The 19,172-nt window shown below is 51.2% G+C and overlaps 1 protein-coding gene across 1 annotated transcript; it reads left to right on the forward strand.

Moving 5' to 3' along the window:
- Nucleotides 1-10,114: 10,114 nt before the first annotated feature.
- LOC309808864 (NUT family member 2G-like) lies at nucleotides 10,115-17,101 on the forward strand. The gene is given in 7 exon segments (XM_082629441.1): nucleotides 10,115-11,720; nucleotides 12,679-12,807; nucleotides 13,848-14,156; nucleotides 14,206-14,218; nucleotides 14,297-14,761; nucleotides 15,182-15,598; nucleotides 15,602-17,101. Coding segments are annotated over 7 exon segments (3,024 nt in total). The 5' UTR covers nucleotides 10,115-11,034; the 3' UTR covers nucleotides 16,607-17,101.
- The last annotated feature ends 2,071 nt before the right edge of the window (nucleotides 17,102-19,172 follow it).

The raw sequence follows: 19,172 nt of genomic DNA on the forward strand, positions 1-19,172 counted from the left end.
GGGTCATCAAATTGATCATGGACCCCTAGGAGGTTGTAATGGGGAGGCCCAGGTGTCATTTTGTGTCCCTTGCCTTAGAGCTGTTGTAACTGTAAGGCTATGAGCTTGGTGGATTTCTGTTTGTGATCTTGCTCCAAGGTCCTTTCAAAATGCTCAGCTACAGTCACGAGTTCAGTCAGGCCTATAGCCTCCCACCCTCTTTTCTGCCCTTTTATCAATCCACTAATCTCAGAAGATAATCCACTTACAAAGAGGGCAGTTAAAGCAGGCTGAGTGGCCTTTTTATTCCTTGGAACACCAACTGCTGTAAAAAGAGAGCTTCCAAACTGGCTCTAAAGTCTTCCACAGATTCACCCCTCTTTTGTTTGTACAAGTGAATAATACATCAATCATTATTAGGCCAATTAATAATAGACCAAGTGTGAGCAGGGAAGATTTTAGGAATAGCTTATAAAAGGTTAGTTGTTATTCTGCAAGCCTTTTTAGGTTGAGGATCTTGAATATCATCCTAGGGATTATGTCATTTTGCTTCCCACATCCATTCTGGGGCTTCCCCCAGTCCTACCAACATGTGTACAAGTGGATAAAGATCTAGCAGTTTGGGGACATACGCCCTGACAGTGACTCTAAAGTCTTTAAAAAATGTTGGGGGTTCCTCCAAGGTTTAGAGAATTCTTTGACTACAGCTCTCAGTTCAGTCTTTGACCAAGGGGTAAAGGACACCTGAGGGGGCTCACCTGCAACCTCAGGTAGTTTTACTTTAAATGGCAATTGTTAAATATTCTTTTTGGAATAGAAAAGTATTTCAGACAGAAAATGAGTAAAACAAGAGTACTCAGGTGAAAAAGGAAAGGGGGGGACAGTAGGAGTTAAATCTGCAGTCACATCCGTCCTATGGTCTTTTGTTTCAGGTACCTTTTGTCTCTTTAATTTTGCATTAGCTTTTTGTTCTAAGTCTCTAAACGAAGCTATTTTGGAATCTTGAAACCTTCTGTAAACTTTTACATACCAAGTAAAGCAGGCATCTCATTCTCCCTGTGCAATCTGTGAACCCTTGCTCTCTAGTGTTTTCCTTAAATGTACAATCTTGTCTAACTGGAACATGCCCCACAATGACCACTGTAATTCTAGATCAATATTAGTATAATTTTTCCATCTTTCTAAATATCTACAACCTCCAGGACCATAGTTCTTAAATATAAAATAAGCAGGTGTGCCAGAAGCTGGCATTCTCCACTCTTTGGCGATAAAGGATCTCAGTTCCTTAGCTAGCCTTTGTCAACCCAAAAGAACACACAAAAAACCTGCGCCTTAATATATCAGCAGTAACAAAGAGATGTTACTATGTCCTGGACAAAAGAAGGCCTGGTATGCACCACCACCGATTCCCAGGGATCCTTGGACTGAGGAAAAAGATCCAAACGGCAAATCCCAAGGAAGGGGGACTGCAAACTGATTCCAAACAAAATGGAGAACTATAGCCACCACCAACAGCTCCAAGCATGGAAACTGGGGGCTGATTCCAAACAGATGGGCAAGTGCAGACTACACTGTCAGCAGTGCCCAGTGTGGAATCCAGGGAACAAAATCAGGGGCTATGGTTTACCACTCAAAAATATACTGGCAATAACCAAGAGATGTTACTGTGTCCTGGGAATTTCCATCTGAAAGGCTAGGGGTTTGGCCTCAAGGAGAATCCTCTACCAGCCAAACTGACCTGCCCTGTAAAGGAAAGCCAGTTAGATTGGGAGCACAAACGCAAAGAGAATGGAGCTCAAACCAAGAGGAGCTTACCAACAACCTTCAGGAATGGCAAGAAAGACAGTGAACTCAAAGGAGTTGTGGGCACCACACCTGTTTCTCCTTGTCCCAAATGTTATCAGAAACTTGCTTCAGATCCCATCACTGCCACCAATATATTTACCTTTTTCTTTTTAAAAAGATAAGCATTTAATCATAAAATCATCTTGTTAGCAGTAGCAATCATAAGAGTGGATTTTAGAAAAGTGCACATACATATTTTTATACAGAACATTTCTGGAGGGATACATATTAAACTGTTAGTGGCCACCTCTGCATGCCCCCAATGTATTAAAAAACAAAATTTAACGGAGTAAATTGGAAGATTTACTTTGAATTTTGAATAAATTGGCCTTATTAAACGATTCATGAATCAGGCAGCATCTCATCTGATAGAAAGGGAGATACTCCAACGGGTTACACAACATGGCTTTCTTTTTTTTTGGCCAGGCCACATGGCATGTGGAAATCTTAGTTCCCCGACCAGGGATCGAACCCATGCCCCGTGCATTGGAAGCGCGGAGTCTTGGCTGCTGGACCACCAGGGAAGTCCCAGAAGACTTCTATAGTAAGGAGGGTGGGACAAGGAAAGAAAGTCATCATCAAGGGAAAAAATGGAAGTTCACTGGAGGAAAGTAAAACTTCAGGTGACAACGGCGTCTCATTGGCTAAACTGCGGAATTTTCTATTAGCTATTTCTATTTTCTACTTTTTGTTGCTGGCCAGGAAGAAAGTCTTCCCTCCTCCAGTTGGGGTAGTAAAGTGGCTGCACTTCCTCTTTGGGGTCAGTAAATGACCTCTTCCTGTTGGGGTAATTGATGATGAGTGGCACGGCATGAGAGCTCCCTCTACGGGCCTTCCAGACTCCAATTCTAGTGCAGGTTTCCTTTTGTTAACATTCACAGCATGTTTTATTGGCAGGAGGAGTCACAATGAGGGAGAAAAGGCCACAAGACTCACCATAAAGAAGGCTCAGAAATGCTTGGGTGGGTCCAAGGGAGGCACAAGGTGGCTGTGGGGTCAGCTGGTGGCTACAACGATCACATGGTTCCCTCTGATGGGTTTGCAGCTCGATGTGGAAGAGTGAATAAAAGGGTCAGTTCATCCTATCAGAGAAACATGAAACTGAGATAAGCTTCCCACTGCTAGAAGCATCTTGAGCCTTCAGAAAAGAACAGAGAACATGTCTAAAGGGTTTGGGAACATCAGAGCCGTATCTCCTCAGAGTGGGACTCCCCAGGCTCTCCAGGTCTCAGTCCCCAACTCTCCCTCAGTGACAAAGCCTCCCTACCTCTGTCCTTGTCAGCTCAGTGATCCCTAGAGGTCCTGCCTATCCGTGAGGACTTAGGTTTCCATGAGACAGGTTGGTTGAGACCTAGTGATACAGTTGACCAGCCTGATATGCAACAGTTCCCACCACCCTGGGGCAGTTGGGCTCAGGGACACATGGCTCTGGACCCCATGTGGAGGGTGTCCTTGTACGTCCGCTGTGCCACAGAAGAGCCAGTAATGCCTGTAGCTGTCCAACTGATTCTCAGGGGGTTTTCCTGGGAGAGCCCTTGGTCACCTGACCTCCTATCCAGGAAGCCCCATGACTTTCTGATTGCTGCCTGTCATGCCAACAACACACCTGTGAAGGTTCTGCTCTGCATGGCCATCTGTCCGCCAGGCGCCCCCTTCTAGGGACCCAGACGCTAGGACCACACAAATGCTGAAGGAGTGTCCACCTGCCTAAGGTACAGACACCCCTGTATCCATCTGCATGATTTCTACTGGGAATCAACAACATTTATGGGGATTCTCTGGCCCTAAAGAACAGACCAACCTGATAGGAGCAATGCAATGATTCACAATTACCAGGGTCAATGCACATATACAAGGGCCCATAGCCCCAGAAGCCCCACTCACAATTCACATGAGTGTCCCATACATACCCACCGATGCCCACATATTCTTGCTTCATACATACACAATCCAAACACGCACATCAGTGGTACGCTGCTAAGTGCTTGATAAAAAGCTCTCCGAGAAAGGCGGGAAAGACTTCACTTATGGTATCTACATGGTATAAATATTCCCAGCATGACCAATTTCAAGCTACCCACCTGACATCACTAAACACACAGCTGGGAAGAGATATGCACCAGTGACTCTCCCAAGACACATCCCATAACTTTTCCTGTGAATATGTGCACAGAATCCACTTACACCCCAAGTAGAACTCTCAACTCCCACCACAGATATATAACCAAAAGGATACCACAGATACATTTGTGTTTGTACATATATATATATATATATATATATATATATATATATATATATCCTGAACACACACCCTCACCCTGAATAAATACACAAACAGACCACCTCTTACTACCTAAATTTTTACAGATGAAACCTTACTCACCCTGAATATTCACATTCCACTCTCACAACTATATATACACACACAACATGGGCCTGAAAACAAACATGTGCAACCAATATGCCATCCAGATGTACACACTGAGTACCTAAGTACACAGGGTCACCAAGTACACAACTGTCTCATGTGCAACCCCAAAAAAGACCCATATGCAATCCCACAGCCCTAAAATACATATACTGCAGGATTCCTGCACACACACATAACCTACACAGTCTACTGGTTTCCAAACACACAAACTAAACTCTCACATCTCACAGAATACATACCCCAGAAGCCCCAGGAACTCAAAAACACACACAGACACAAATAATCTATACTTATCAAATACAGCTGACCCTTGAACAACTTGGGGGTTAGGGCGCCAACCCTCCATGCAGTGGCTCTGCATCCATGGATCCTGTAGTAGTCCTGTAGTAGTTACTGAAAAAGAAATCCACTATACGTGGACCCGTGTGGTTCAAACCCGTGTTGTTCAAGGGTCAACTGTACATATAAGTCCACCTCACTAATATGAGAACACATATACAAGCAACACCACTAAATTCTTCAGGCATTACATTTTGAAATAGACACATAGAGGACTCGAAGCCTCCTGCTACACTCACAAATCACAAATACACACATCCACAAACTACTCATGAGTATACACCCCAAATGCTCAGACACACTCAAAACAGAAAAACACCGACAACCTCTGCAGTCTAAGATACATACACAATTCTCACACACCTATGGACACACACATGCAAATATTCCTAACCCCTGAACATATGGATCCCCTCCCAAACACTATACATTATGCTACCTCTCCAGAATACAAGCTCCCCACCACTACTCCAACATACAAACTGTATAGGTGTGTGTGTGTGTGTATATATACATTTCTACCCTCACCCTGAATATATAGACAGACCACCTCTTACTCCTACCAAACACATGTATAGACACCCTAGCGTTCTCCAAAGAAATACACTTTGAATACTCCTAACAACTCCATACCTTATGAACAAACTCTGATAATGCATGCACCTGATGATGGACACGCACACGGATTAGAACACACAAGTAAGATACATGGAAATATCTCCAGCAAACCATTTATGAAACAACTTCCATATATCAAATTATCCCTAGCTATCAGGAGCCAGCTCACACATATGCAAGTACTAACAAATACCCGTATCACATATTTCTAATACATACAAATGCAATTGTCCATCTTCCCTGTAGAAACATAGAACCCCACCTCTCTATCAGATACACTCACTTCCCAAAATACAGAAGCCTAAGAGGCTCCTACTGAAAATTACAAATGCACAGCCTCAGCAAATATTCCTCCAAGTGGCCATGCCCCTTGAATACACACACAAACTCATTGAACACACAACTCTCCACAAGTCCCAAATAGAACCACAATTACCCAGTACACTACAAACAGGCAATAATGTCACCCTATACGCCCTTTGTTCCAAATACACATACAGTACCACACTACTGGCGTATACATAACCCCATATTCCCAACCTCTCACACAGAATGAACTCTGCCACCTTGCAGAATACAGGATCATACAAACACAACATACCTACACATTCAACATCCACCAGCCCCATAAAATAGTCACAGACCTGCCCTCTACACATCCAAATATACATACACAGCTCCTGAACATGCACACCCACAAACACCCCATAACCATACAACATGCCCTGAATACACAAATGATCAGCCTACATTCCCCAAATATACAAAATTAACAGACTGGACACCCAAAGTAATATACACCACTACTTTTCCTGACATTGCCCTTACGCATATGCAGATAATCCTTCCAAATCCACCATTAGACACACACAAATCCCCAAATTCATGGGTGAAAAAAACACATGTAAACATATTCCCCAAACACCAAATTACAAACACCTAACCACCAACTCCTTGAGTATGCCTGCGTCACATCTCAACACCCTCCAAATACAACACTCACTCTTACACACTCTCACAAAAACACAGGCATGACCTCCCTTCAAACACAAATATCCACGGACAAAACCAACCCACACATTTGACTACCTATCAGATTCCCACCAACCAATTAAGTATGTACAGACCCCATCTATGCTTGCAAATCAATCATGATTTGACACCAGACTACAAATACATGTTTATTACCACATTCAGCAAAGTTGCTCGCATCACTGACAAAAGAATGCAGTTTGAACGTAAGTGTTGACTGATGTTTTTATGATAAGAAGGAAGACACTAGTGAAACGATGAGTGTGTTCCTTCCATCTTCACTCATTTTCCAATCACCTGAGCTACACCTTCGGAACCAGATGAGGGTTTTCAACTCGCAAGAACTTCCCTCTAGCTTTTGTACTCTTCACAACGCGCAGACTAGAACGGCACCTGTTTAATAGCTCGCACACACTATTTAGCCCCCACTGTAGGCCCCGCAATCACTGAACCCTTCATGCAGCCGGCTCCCCAGTGGTGCCAATAATCCTGGGGTAAACATCTCAAGGGAATCGAGCTCTATGGGGGCGTGAATCCACATTGTGGGGAGTCTCCTTACATGGACAAGGGCACAAATAACCCACAGGGTGAACAACAGGGCAGAGCGGTGACACCTGAGGGGTGAAAAGTCCCCGTACCCCTTACCTCAGGATTCCTAGAATTGACTCTACAGGCCGCCATGACAGGCCCCTCCCCCGCCGGACAGCCATTGGGGCCCCACCCTCCGCGCTCGCGCATGCGCTCCTGTCTTCCGGAGCAAAGTGCCCCAGCAGACGCCGGGAGCTGTTGGACGACGGCGGTCCGCGTGCCCGAGAGCCCCGCCCCAGTGGGCGTGCACAGGCGTGCGCGGGCGTGCAGGCGCGGGGTGCGCGGGCCTAGGAGGTCTCTGCAGGAGAGGACAGAAATGGAGGGTCGGGCAAGCTGCGGAACTTCTCTGGCGACGCTCCTCGCTGGGAACCTTCGTGACGGTCTCTTCTTAAAACCAGCCCTTGGGAAATGTGCACTCGTGAGTTTTATATTGCACTCGTGAAACCCATGCACTTAGCTACAAAGAGTTCTGGAGAGCTCCGCTGTAAGCACAGTAGCCTCAAGTTGGGGCAAGTACTTTCATGCCCTTTGGACTGCCGTTCCTTGGTTCTTGTTAATGCCTTTCAAAAAACAGTAGGTCCTTTTTCCTAGCACACCTGCAGTTTCCGTTAAAGAACAATGCTAGCAAAGAATTTCAGACCTGGGAAACACTCTTAAGATACTGTCTCCTGACTCCGTTCCTAGAGTTTTTCCAACGCATTTACTCTACTAAAATATTTTTTCTCAGTGTTCACAGGTGTTTCCTTTGTACGGTTTTGGGGTTTTTTAAAAAAATAATTTTGAGAAAGAGTTGACCATCTGGGCCAATTTCAACAGGTAGTATGGGAACAATTTTATTTTCCCTCCCTCCTTTTTTATAATATCTTGCAGAATTTCAGTTGACAATAAAGCAACAACAAAAATAGTAGCGGGATCAACTTACTGCCCTGACTTTGTAATACTTCCCGAAGAGACGTCAGTCATCAGATCCGCTTTCTGGTCAAATCAAGATTAGAGCATTTCTCACTCAACAGGATGCCTCTGAAGACCCCTCCCATGTAACAGCACTAAGCGCCTCCAAGGGCAGAGTTGAAAACTCCACAAGACACAAACATGGTCTCTCTTCGTTTCTTTAATGTTTAGTGATTGAGTGGAAGATGAACTGTCTTCTGAGGCTTGTGATGCATGTCCAGAGATGTTTTTTCTCAGTAGTCAATGCCCGCCCCCACCTTCTGTGCAGGAATAGTCAGAGATCATGATCCAAAGGACTTTTAGATACTCCCTTCTGTGACTGGTCTTCCCAAGTTACATTTGGGCTAATTTGATTCTCTCTGTCTGTGGGGTGTAGGATTTTGAAGTATTACAAAGGTGACTGCAGAATTGGGACTGGCTAATTTTTGCACAGTGCAGTTTTTGTATCAGTGGCCTTGAGAAGAGTCCTTCAAATACTGTATCAGAATTATGAGTGAGAATCTTGTAAATAATTGGTTGAATGACTGAACAAAGGGAGGAAGCAACAAGGCAGCCTGCCTTTCTCGAGTGCCTGGGTACAATATTTTGCCTCACCATTCCTCTAGTATGAAGTTATTGGTTGCAAATCATTTAAGTTTTCCTTCATTATAAAAGCTCCAGGGCTTCCCTGGTGGCGCAGTGGTTGAGAGTCCGCCTGCCGATGCAGGGGACACGGGTTCGTGCCCCGGTCTGGGAAGATCCCACATGCCGCGGAGCAGCTGGGACCGTGAGCCATGGCCGCTGAGCCTGCGCGCCCGGAGCCTGTGCTCCGCAACGGGAGAGGCCACAACAGGGAGAGGCCCGCGTACCGCAACAACAACAACAAAAAAACCCTAGGTTGATGGATAAAGACGTGAAAGGAAGGGACTGTCATGCTCAACCTCGGTGCCGTGAATCAAAACAACAGTTTATAAACTACCTAAAGAGGCACACGCCAATTGTGTTGCCACTGTGGGAGGTGGAAGGAACTTCCGGTTCTTGCCTACCTGCCAGAGCCCTCGTGGAATGTCCCCCCAGCGCACGCCACCCCGACCCACATGCCCTCTGCCCCTCCCCCACCGCAGAACGGTTCAGCCCGCATTTTCCGGTTTACTTTCAAACGTGTCCCTCGTTGACTTGGATCCCGAGCGTTTGCTGAAGCAGGTCGCTCTCTGGCTCCTGGTCTCGACTTTTCTCATTGAGGCTACCAGGCAGCAGTAGTCCGTGCCCAAGCCTGCAGGATGGCTTCAATAGGAGGTAAGCCTATAGGCTGGGGGTGTGTTCTCAGAGACCCTGCCATCCTCACATCCTTCAGGTTCACACGTTACACTTAACTGTGGGCACACAGTTGGACTGAAGTAGAGGGAGAAGAGAGCACTGGACGCACAAGGACATTTCACCTGGGGAGACTGGGGAGCCTGAAGAAACCTGAGACTGCCCTGGGGAGGAGGGGTCGTTGCAGGTGGATCAAGAGGAATTGCCCTGGCTATGGAGAAAGGATGGCAGCAGACAGTCTGATTCTTTCTAGAAGGGAGACAAGCCACTTTGAAACGTGTGTGTAAGGATGTGTGTGATGTCCTGGTGGTGACACAGGGAGGGTCATGAGGAAAGCCTAGAGCTGTATTGTGTTCCTGAGGCACCTGAAGCTTGCCTCACCATATCTTTCAAAGGGATTTGAACAGGAGCATAGTGTATTTCAGGGGGCCGTGGGGAGAGATGGTCTTGGTGAGAAAACTATTCAGTGGGGCTGTGTGTGGCCACACCTGCAGTGAAGTGTCCTCTCCGAGAGCTAGGCAGGGGGTTACTCTAACTGCCGCAGCCCACACCTCGTCCACTCCTCCCAGCCCAGAGCTCACTTGTCAGTTCAGGTAACTGTTGCCTTGGATTCAACAGGGGATGGGCAACCGTTACGTGTAACTGCAGCCAAGAGAGGGCTCAGGTTCCTGAGTTGCTCTGAATTGTTCTTCCTTTTGTGGAATGGCAGTACTTCAGACCTACTTCATCTTGTCCCGTATCTCATGGTGGACCCTCAGGCTGCCTTGAGAGGAAGAATTTGTTCCTATTTCATGTCACTCCTTCATGGACAGGGAACAGATGTGGAATGGGGTTGGTTCGGGTGGAACGTCTATGAAGGCTGCTTCCTCTTTTAAAGGGGGAAGGAGTGTAGCCCAGGATCAGGAAGATGATCTTCTGTGTTACTATTAAACGTCCTATGACATCTGTTCCGGTTAGTTAGGTGCACCGTGGTGTGTACCTTGTTCTCCTGAACAGGGATGTGTTTCAGACAACTTGATCACCATGGCATCTGGCTTATGCCTGCATCTCAGATTGTCTCTCCGTTATTGGGAGCTGGAAGGGGAAGGACCACAGGCAGTCTATACTCCCACGACCAATGTAACATGACAATTCCCTGGCCCTTGTTTAATCCTCTGCAGCCATCACTGGCTGTGAAATGACAGAATCTAAGGGACACGCGCCTACTTCTCAGACCACGCCAAGCCCCTAGGAACAGAACTCCTGACTGATGACAGTGACTCTGGGCACTGGGGAAGGGGTGGCAGGACCTGGCCCATGTTACGTATCTGCTGTGGGTTGTTCGGAGATGCAGGTCCTTTCTGGGCCAGTGTCATGGGTTTGTATCAGGATTCCATTAGAGATATTTTCCAGCATTTTGTTTTGTTTTGTGAGGCTAGGAAAGAAAGAGGGGATTTATACTGAGCATCAGGAAAAGGAGGACTGAGGAGGAGGTGGGGCCCTAATATTTTACACAGTGCCTGTCCACAAAGGGCCTTTGGGGGCCTAGAACTTACCTTGCAGAAGGCCCCTACCTGCTAGTACGCCGGCTGAGGGCCATTTCTCACGGAGCGGATGTCCACACAGCTCCAGGTCTTGGGAGACAGCCTGTGAGGCTTAGGTGCCAGGGTGTGCCTTAGGGAGGCTCTCCAAGTGAGTGCTTGCTGAGGCAGTTTCTTCTCGGCAGGCAGGGGTCAGGGAGCTTGGTGGATGGGCGTGGGGTCACGAGTGGAATAATTCTCAACTGGAAGTCAAGGCATGAAAATCACTTGAAGACATTTGCACGCTGCAGTTTCCCTTGTCCAAGAGTCTCTCATCTGTGGAGATTTACACTCTGATGCCGCAGAAAGCCTCAGTCCCACTTGCCCATTCTCCTCCTCCATTCACTCCTTTCCTTTGCCTCAACAGCATCTGCACTGCTGGGAACGGATGTCCCCATGAACCCCGGTGCCTCCTTGTCTACTTTCACGGCAGTGTCCTTTCCTCCACCCATTCCTGGCGCCCAGCACTGGCCACCCTGGGAGCAGCACCTGCCACCTCTCATCGCCCCCGCATTCCCTCCCGGCAGCAGCCTGCGGCTGCCAGCTTTCCCCAGGATGCCTTTGGTGGCTAATGGTGGCTGTGGCCCCGGTGCCCCTGGGGCTTGCAACTTCACTGTACAAGTCAGGTCACAAGGGAGGCCAGTGCAGGGCCCCCAGACTCAGACCTTTATCGTTCCTCAGGGCCCCCTCAACTGGAGCGCTCCAGGGGCCCTCAGCGGGAGTGCTGCATGTCCTGCACCCATATTCTTAGCAACCCCTGCGATGGAGACCATTGTGACTGCTCCAGCTGTTGGAGTTACTCAGGCTGGCAAGGGAGGCTGGACCCCAGGCTTTCCTCCTCAAGCTCCACCACCAGCTGCCCAGATGGCCCCTAACATTCGCCCAGTGAACTCTGGGCCATGGCCACATGGCACTTCCAGGGAGGGCAGCCTGGACACCAACCAGCCCTATGCCTCGCAGGAGGACTGCTCTAACCACCAGAGCGTGTACAGTAACTTCCGACGGTGGCAGCGCCTCAAGCCACTGGCCCGGAGACACCTTCCCCAGAGTCCTGATGCAGAAGCTCTTTCCTGCTTTCTCATGTGAGTGAACGCTCAGGGGGTCATGAGCTTATCGGAGCTCTTAGATAAAGAGGAACTGGGGATGGACTCGCAGGTTAGCTTTCTAGGGATACTGGAAGCAAGGTGTGAGGGCGATGTCCACGCCATGAGAAGGCACACTGTCGGTCATACGGGGCGAGCCTGCCAGTCCATGACATCATGACTGAAATGTGCCTTATCTCAACTGACCCCACCCCACTGTGAGTCTAGCCAGCTTGCTCTTCCATGATTCTCCTGGTAATACGGCCTGAAGACTTGCAGTCAGAGAGGGTCGTGGTGTAAGTTGAGGAGCCAAGGAGTGGATGCCACACTCTCCTGTGCTGCCGTCTCCTTTCATACAGCACTTGAGTGTACGTGGCCGGGGGAGGTCACTTCGTAGAAGGGGGAGGAGCGCGGGGCCCAGGAGAGCGCTTCATGCACGCCTCGACTTTGTTGATGTGGAGAATTCCACTAGGAACAGGGTGATGGTAGAGCTCTCCTAAGGGCATGGGCTCTCTCCCACTAGAGTTGTGAGCCTGGCAGGCATTTCCATCCTAAACCTGCGGTCCCTCGTAAAAAGGGGACAATCACACTTCATTCAGAGCACCGTGCAGAAGACTCCTTGGGCTAATCTATGAAGTGTCAGCAGATTGCCTGGCACATGCCACGCCTCATTGATGATGGTGATTTTTATTATGAAGAGGCAGCCTTGAAGAGGAAAAGAGCTCCCCAAGGCACAGTGTCCCAGCTCTAGCCTGGGAGTGGATGGTCATCCTCGAGTGAGTGTGAGGTGGTGACAGCCGTAGCCGGGAAGGCTTGTCTCTGCTCTCCCAGACACCTGCCTCTCACTCTCCTGTTGCTCAGTCATGCTGCGTTGAGTGATGTGTGGTCCACATTGGTGGGTGGGGTCAGGCAGGTGGGGGCTGGGCTGGGCACAGAGACTGACCCCGAGTGCTTACAGCCCAGCGCTTCGATCCCTGGCCCGCCTGAAGCCCACCATGACACTGGAGGAGGGACTGTGCAGGGCCGTGCAGGAATGGCAGCACATTAGCAACTCTGACCGGATGATCTACTACGAGATGGCGCAAAAGTGAGTCAGCGTCCTGGGCCCAGGGGCTGCGTGGAGGGTGAGGCGAGTGGGTGAGGGCAGGGTCTGGCCGTGGGGGTGCTCATCAGAGAGGACAAAGGAGAAGGGCTGTCGCTCGGAACGGGGGGCCCGCAGCCCAGAGGCCCTACAGTCCTCCAGAAACCCCTCCCTCACCTTGACAGTTTGGGTCTTCTGTCCTTCCTCCACCACGAGCTCTGCCCTCCCCTGAGTTTGACCTACCCTTGCCCTCACATGAAGGTCTCAGGACGGGGCAGGGTGAAGCTGTGAGTCCGGTAGGGGTCCAACTCCGGCCATATGGGCTGGGCCGGGGAAAGAGCTCCACCAGCCAGCCTGCTGCTTCCTTAGTGGTGGCTGGCTGGCGGCCACTGACATCGATTTGGGACCCCCTCTCCTCACAAAAAGTGGCCTGAGTGGGTACCCTGGCATCCCTCAAGAGGCTGGGGAAGCCAGCTGTCATCAGCCCAAGGGTCTCTGGCCCTTCCAGTGTTGGCTCCACGGTAATCCCCTTGGTTTAAGAAACAAAACCAAACAAACAAGCACCTCTCAGAGGCAAGGAAGGCCTGTCCTCTAAGCTCAGCATCCACATCGTCCAGCCTCTCCTGAGCCCTGTCTCCAGGTCTACGTTCCAGAACTCTCAGTCCCAACCCAGGGTCCTGGATTTGGGCAAGGACCCCTGTGGGGAACACATGCCTGTTCCAGCCTCCGGCTGTCAGCCCTTCATGTGGCTCTGGATGGGGGGCATGAGGAGGGTGCCCCCTGGGTCAGCCACGTGTCCCGTTGACCTGGTTCAGTGCAGCGACCTGGCTCTATGCTGTTGAATGCTCTCCAGTGCTGGTGAGGCAGGAAGGGTCCCAGATCTTGTATCAGTTCCAGGAGCAGCTCTCTGCTGTGGACAGCACCTCACAGGGCCTTGACAGCCCCAAGGCACATCCTCTCCCAATCCCTCATTCTTGGCTGCCTTTGTTGGGCTCCAGAACCCAGGCCATTTTCTCAGGGTGGCCTGTGCCTCCGTCACCCCCCAGGTTCACGGAATTTGAGGCAGAGGAGGAGATGCAGGTTCAGCAGTTGCAGTGGATGCAGTGCGCGCAGGGCCTGCCTCCTCCAGCCCCACCGAAGCTGGATCCTCGGGGGCCCCCAGCCCTGAAAGTGGGCCTTCAGCCAGCCACCCAGGTTCCCACTGGAGTTGAACGCACAGGTAAGGGCCCAGGGTTGGCCACTGTTCCCATGTGGATCATCTTCCTTCAAGACAGGGGCATTGGTCTTTCAAGCAAAACAGCCACCGAGGCGGGGGGTGGGGGGGTGGGGTCTCAGATGCCCTTTGTCACTACGGGGTATTGACTTGGTCAATTTTGTAACTTCTCTCACGCCTCCCTGTCAAAGGACTGCACACAAAGTCTGCCTAAGAAGTGGGCTTGATGGGGACACCCCTGGAAAATTGGAGGTTCCCCACTTCCTTACATGTGACTCTTAGATGCCCCCTTACCTCCCCCCTCCAACTGTGCATGAAGCTTCAGGTGGTCCTGACCCCCCCACACCCACATCAATGTCCCCCAACAATGCCCTCACCAGCGTGCGCTCGGTGGTCAGGAGGTGGACCGGGAGCCCCTCACCTTCCTCCTCTTCCTCCTGCTCTGCCTCAGCCTGTGCTCCCAGGATGTCCGGCCCCAGCGCCCAGCCCTCCCGCCCGAAGCCACACAGGTCCCAGCGACCCCCGGAGCCCAAGGCACCCGAGGAGATTCCACCTGAGGCTGTGAGGGAGTATGTGGACATCATGGAGGCGCTGGTGGGGCCCGTCCACTCAGCCACAGGCGACTCAGATGCAGAATGGGGAGAGGACGGAAATGAGCTGCAGCAGGAAGAAGACGGCACCTACTCGGACCCGGATCTCTTAAGCTACATTGACAAGCTGTGTTCCCAGGAGGACTTTGTCACCAAAGTAGGCTAGGCCTGGAGACTGGGGTCTGCAAGATGCCAGGGCATGGAACTCTCAGCACCCAAGATCTGGGTTCTGCTCAGGCCGTTGGGACTTAAGCTCAGCTCCTTGTTCCTGAGCCTGGTGTTAGGGGAGGTTTACGCAGATATTTGTGTGTATATGTTTGTGTCTATCTGTGTGTATGCCTTTGTGTCTGTGTTTGTGCCTCTGTATATGTGCTCTTTTGTGTGTGACTGTGTATGTGTATGTTTGCATGTGTGTGTGTGTGTGTGTGTGTGTGTGTGTGTGCGCGCGCGCGCTGACCATCCCCGCCTTGTGCAGGAGAGTGGGGTGGGTCTCTGCTTTTCACTTTCCCTCCTGGCCTTCTTGTCTCACAGGCCACTCCTGGCCAAGGATGCTCACAGCCTCTTCTTTCTGTTCTAGGTGGAGGCAGTCATTCACCCTGGATTCCTGGCAGATTTGCTTTCCCCAGACCCACAGCTGGATCTCTTGGCCCTAGAGAAGGAGCTGGAGCAGGAGGAAGGGCTCACCCCCGAAGAAGTGAGTCAGGGGAGGGAGAGGGACACTCAGGGAGCCAGGGGACCCCACGGGAGGGGGACCCCAGGTGATCCAGGGGACAGGGGAACCCAGATGACCCAGGGGAGCCAGAGGAGGGAGGGATCCCCGGTAGAACAGGGGACACAAGGGACACCCAGGAAGACCAGGGCACGGAGGGACCCCAGTGAACAGGGGAGAGGTAGGGCCCCAGAACAGGAGGGCCACATAGCGCTGTCCATCCCTCCCCTGCCTGGGACGCCTGGCATGGGGAAGGGCCCGTTCTGGGGTGGGTGCAGTGCAGGGTGAAAGGAAGGAAAGGATAGGGAGCCGGGAGGGGAGGGAAGGTCACAAAGCTGGGAATCAGTTGCAGGAGGATGGCAGGCTGCCAGTGTCTGTATTTGGATTCGAGTCCTGGGGTCGCCCGTCCCCTCCTCCCCCCCAGGGCCATTGTCCCACTGCCCAGTGCTCCTCTCTCACACGTGTGTGTGGAGCCGTCACTGTCCTCCTCCCTCCTACCAGCTGGTGCAGAAACGACTCCTGGCCTTGAAAGAGGACGACGGTGTGCGGGCAGCCCCGAGTCACAGTGCATCCGAAATGGCCTCAAGTCCTTCTGAGTCCGACGCCGGCCAAGGTGCCCAGAGGCACGACCAAGACCCCCATCTAGGGGTCAGTGATGAAGCCTGCCCACCAGAGATTGATTCTGAGGCTCTTCATAGGCTCATCCAAACAGACACTGCCCTGTGCAGGCCCAAAGTCTTTCTTCCCTCTGGAGGACATCAGGAGTTCTCTATATTCCGGCCCGTACGGCTCTCCCCTCCCCAGGGTCAAAGGCGCACTGGCCCTCTACTGAGATCCAGGGATGCGTCTGTTCTCAGAAAGGCCTCTCCTCTTCGGGAGGCCCGAGTGCCCGGGGACGGGTCCAGTGAGAACGAGGAGGTGCTCCAAAGCGTCTTCATCGTAGACTCTCAGCATATACTGGTGCCTTTCGGGATGTCCCTCAGTCCTGCGCATGTCTCAGCCCTGGCTTCCTCTGGAGGTTGGGGGGCCCAGAGTGCTCCCCAGTCCCCCTCCTCTCAGAGAAGAGGCCTCAGCCCAGCTCCACCAGCTGCTCCCAAGTCGAGGAAGCGGGCTCTGTGTGGACGCCCAGCCGCTGCTGAGAAGCTGCCCATCCCCGGGGCTGGCCTCGGCGTCTCTGGGAGGCCAGCCTTGGCTCTGGGGCTGGCTCGCCCCTCACAGCTGAGAAAGAGAAAGCGTGACCCGTTTGACACAAAGAAGCGTGGGAAGAGGAGGAAGAAGCACTGCAGCCAGTAGGGAACAGCTGGGCCGGCCCTCCAGGGCGAGGACCCAGGGCAGCCCCCTGGGGAGCCTAGGGGCTCCTCCTCCTCCCAGTGCTGAACCTGGATGATGTGGGGGGAAGGGAGGGGGGCAGGACCACCAGGGTGGGGAGGGGGAGCGGGATTGTGGGGGGTTAGGGAGGTGGGGGAGGTGGGTGTGGTCAGGTGTGGGTCGGAGGAGGACCTTTGGAGTGATGTATGTAAACTGTGAACAAAGATCGTTTTCGTGGGAAATGCTCTCAGGCCACTGTCATCTTGTTGGTGTTGAGCTGCTCCACAGAGAGCGATCCTGAGAGGAAGGAAGGATGAGGGAGGTCACAGGAGCTCTGGGTCTACAGGTGGCCACACCTTTCCTCCACATAGACAAGGACTCCTCAGGCTGCCCCTGGGAACGCACAGCTCTCACTTTCCCCAGGGACCCCCTCATCAGCCCCTTCTCTAACGCCTGCTTGGCTAGGGCCCTTCTGGGGCATCTGTACCGTCTTCTGCATCCCTGGACCTTCGGGGGAGGCAGAGCTGCTCTTGTGCCTTTCAGCCCTCTGGACACTCACCAGTTTCTAGGATGGAGCCTGGAGATGGCCCTTGTCATTATGGAGCTTCTCTCTGCTTTCCTGAAGCGGCCAGACGACGGCGCTGGGATGACCCTCCGCTCATCTAGGGTTTCCTGTGTGGGTGGCCTGACCAGAGACGAAAAGTCTTGGCCATGGGGACAGGACTGTCTGCCTCATCGTAGCGGGAGCATCCTCTAGTTCCACTGGGATTATTGCAATGTGGAGAGTGGTGGAGGCAGCTACCTCTTCATCCCAATGAGGATGCAACAAGGGGAATGGGTGTGGGGAAATTCATGGGGCACCCGTTAAAGGTGTGTATAAGGGAAAGGACAGTTGGGCCCCTTTGTGGAACTTGTGGGATTTCTGTGCAGCAGCATCTCGTTCAACTGAGGGAGGAGGACCCATCTGGCTGTGGCTGTGGGGACTGGCGTTAGGGGCCTATGGGTCCGCAAAGACACCCCAGAACTACTGTCCCTTCCCTTTCCACCCATGGCTGGACACGTGTGTGTACTGGTATCAACACTGGTTTGTATCCCCATAGAAAACAGATCCTCCTAACAAACTATGACCACGTTTCACAAGAACAGCTGGCTCACAGGGGCAGCAGGGGGTGGGAGAGGTGTCTGTGGCCCCAGATCTGAGTGGGAGCTGGGATCCATGCCGAGGAGTGTGGAGGCCTCAGTCACCGTCCTGTGGGTGCCGGCAGAGGCTTCGAATCATCAGAGCAGGGGAACTGACCCCCTCATTAGAGTGAGACGAGCAAACAATGAGGGGCAGGGAGTAGACCCCTGCTGTCTCCCGGAAGTGCCTCCCCTCCCAGTCTGCTTAGCCTCTGTCACAGCCTGTGCTGGCCCACCTCTGAAGCCCCTTCCTCCTAAAGCACTGAGATGCTCTGATCTTTTATGGACCTGCCCTAGGCCTCACCCCCCTTCCCTGCTGGCGAAAGGCTCTTCTCCTGCTTCTGAGTTCTGATTCCTTCCCCAGGACCCAGGCAGGTGTTAGGACAACAGAGACTCCCTGAACACGACCCCTACACCACCAGCATGCAGAACTGGGGCCGCAGGCGTCCACAGGTGGCCTGACTCTCCGCTGGACCCTGCAAAGAGCGTGGAGAGGAAAGGGGCTCATGTCTCTCCACCTGCACAGAATCCGTAGGTCAGCCTCACAGGTCCCCCTCTGTCCAGGTGGGCAGCACGTATGTGCTCCCAGCCCTCCTTGACCCTTTGTGAAAGAAAGTTTTTGCAGCTTAGTAGTCTGATATTAGTCAAGGTGTCTCAGGGCTTGTTCCTTTTGAAGCCCTACAGGAGAATCTGTTTCCTTTCCCTTTCTGTCTTCTAGAGGCTGCCTGCATTCCTTGGAATTAGTCCCTTCTTCCATCTTCAAAGTGCATCACTTTAATCTCTGCTTCCCTCATCACATGGTCTCTCCAACTCTGACTCTCCCTGTGTCCCTCCTATACAGCTCTTTGTGTTTATATATAGCCCACCCAGAAAATTTAGGATAATCTCTTCATCTCAAGATTTTTTACTTAGTCACAGCTGCAAAGTCCATTTTTCCATACAAGGTGACGTTCACATATTGTCATAGGAGGGGTTAAACACGGACGTTTTGGGGGAACCATAATTTACCCTACTAGAAGAAATCCACAAGAATACCTACCATCAGAATCCACATGAGTAATAGACTATGACCAAGTGGAATTTATTCCAGGGATGCAAGCCTTGTTCAATGGTAAAAAATCATCAATGTAATCTACCATATTGAGTCTAAAGAAGAAACACATACTGTCACACCAATTAATACAGTACAGGCATTTAACGAGATTCAACACCCATTCATATTAAAAATGCTCAGAAAACTAGGAATAGAAGGTCACTACCTCAACCTAATAAAGAACATCTACAAAAAACCTACTTCTAACATCACATGAAATGGTGAAAGAATGAATGCTTTTCCCTGAGTTCAAAAACAAGGTTAGAATGTCCACTCTTA

This window comes from Mesoplodon mirus (assembly GCF_964341445.2).
Source record: "Mesoplodon mirus genome assembly, chromosome: 7".
NCBI classification, from domain to species: Eukaryota; Metazoa; Chordata; class Mammalia; order Artiodactyla; family Ziphiidae; genus Mesoplodon; species Mesoplodon mirus.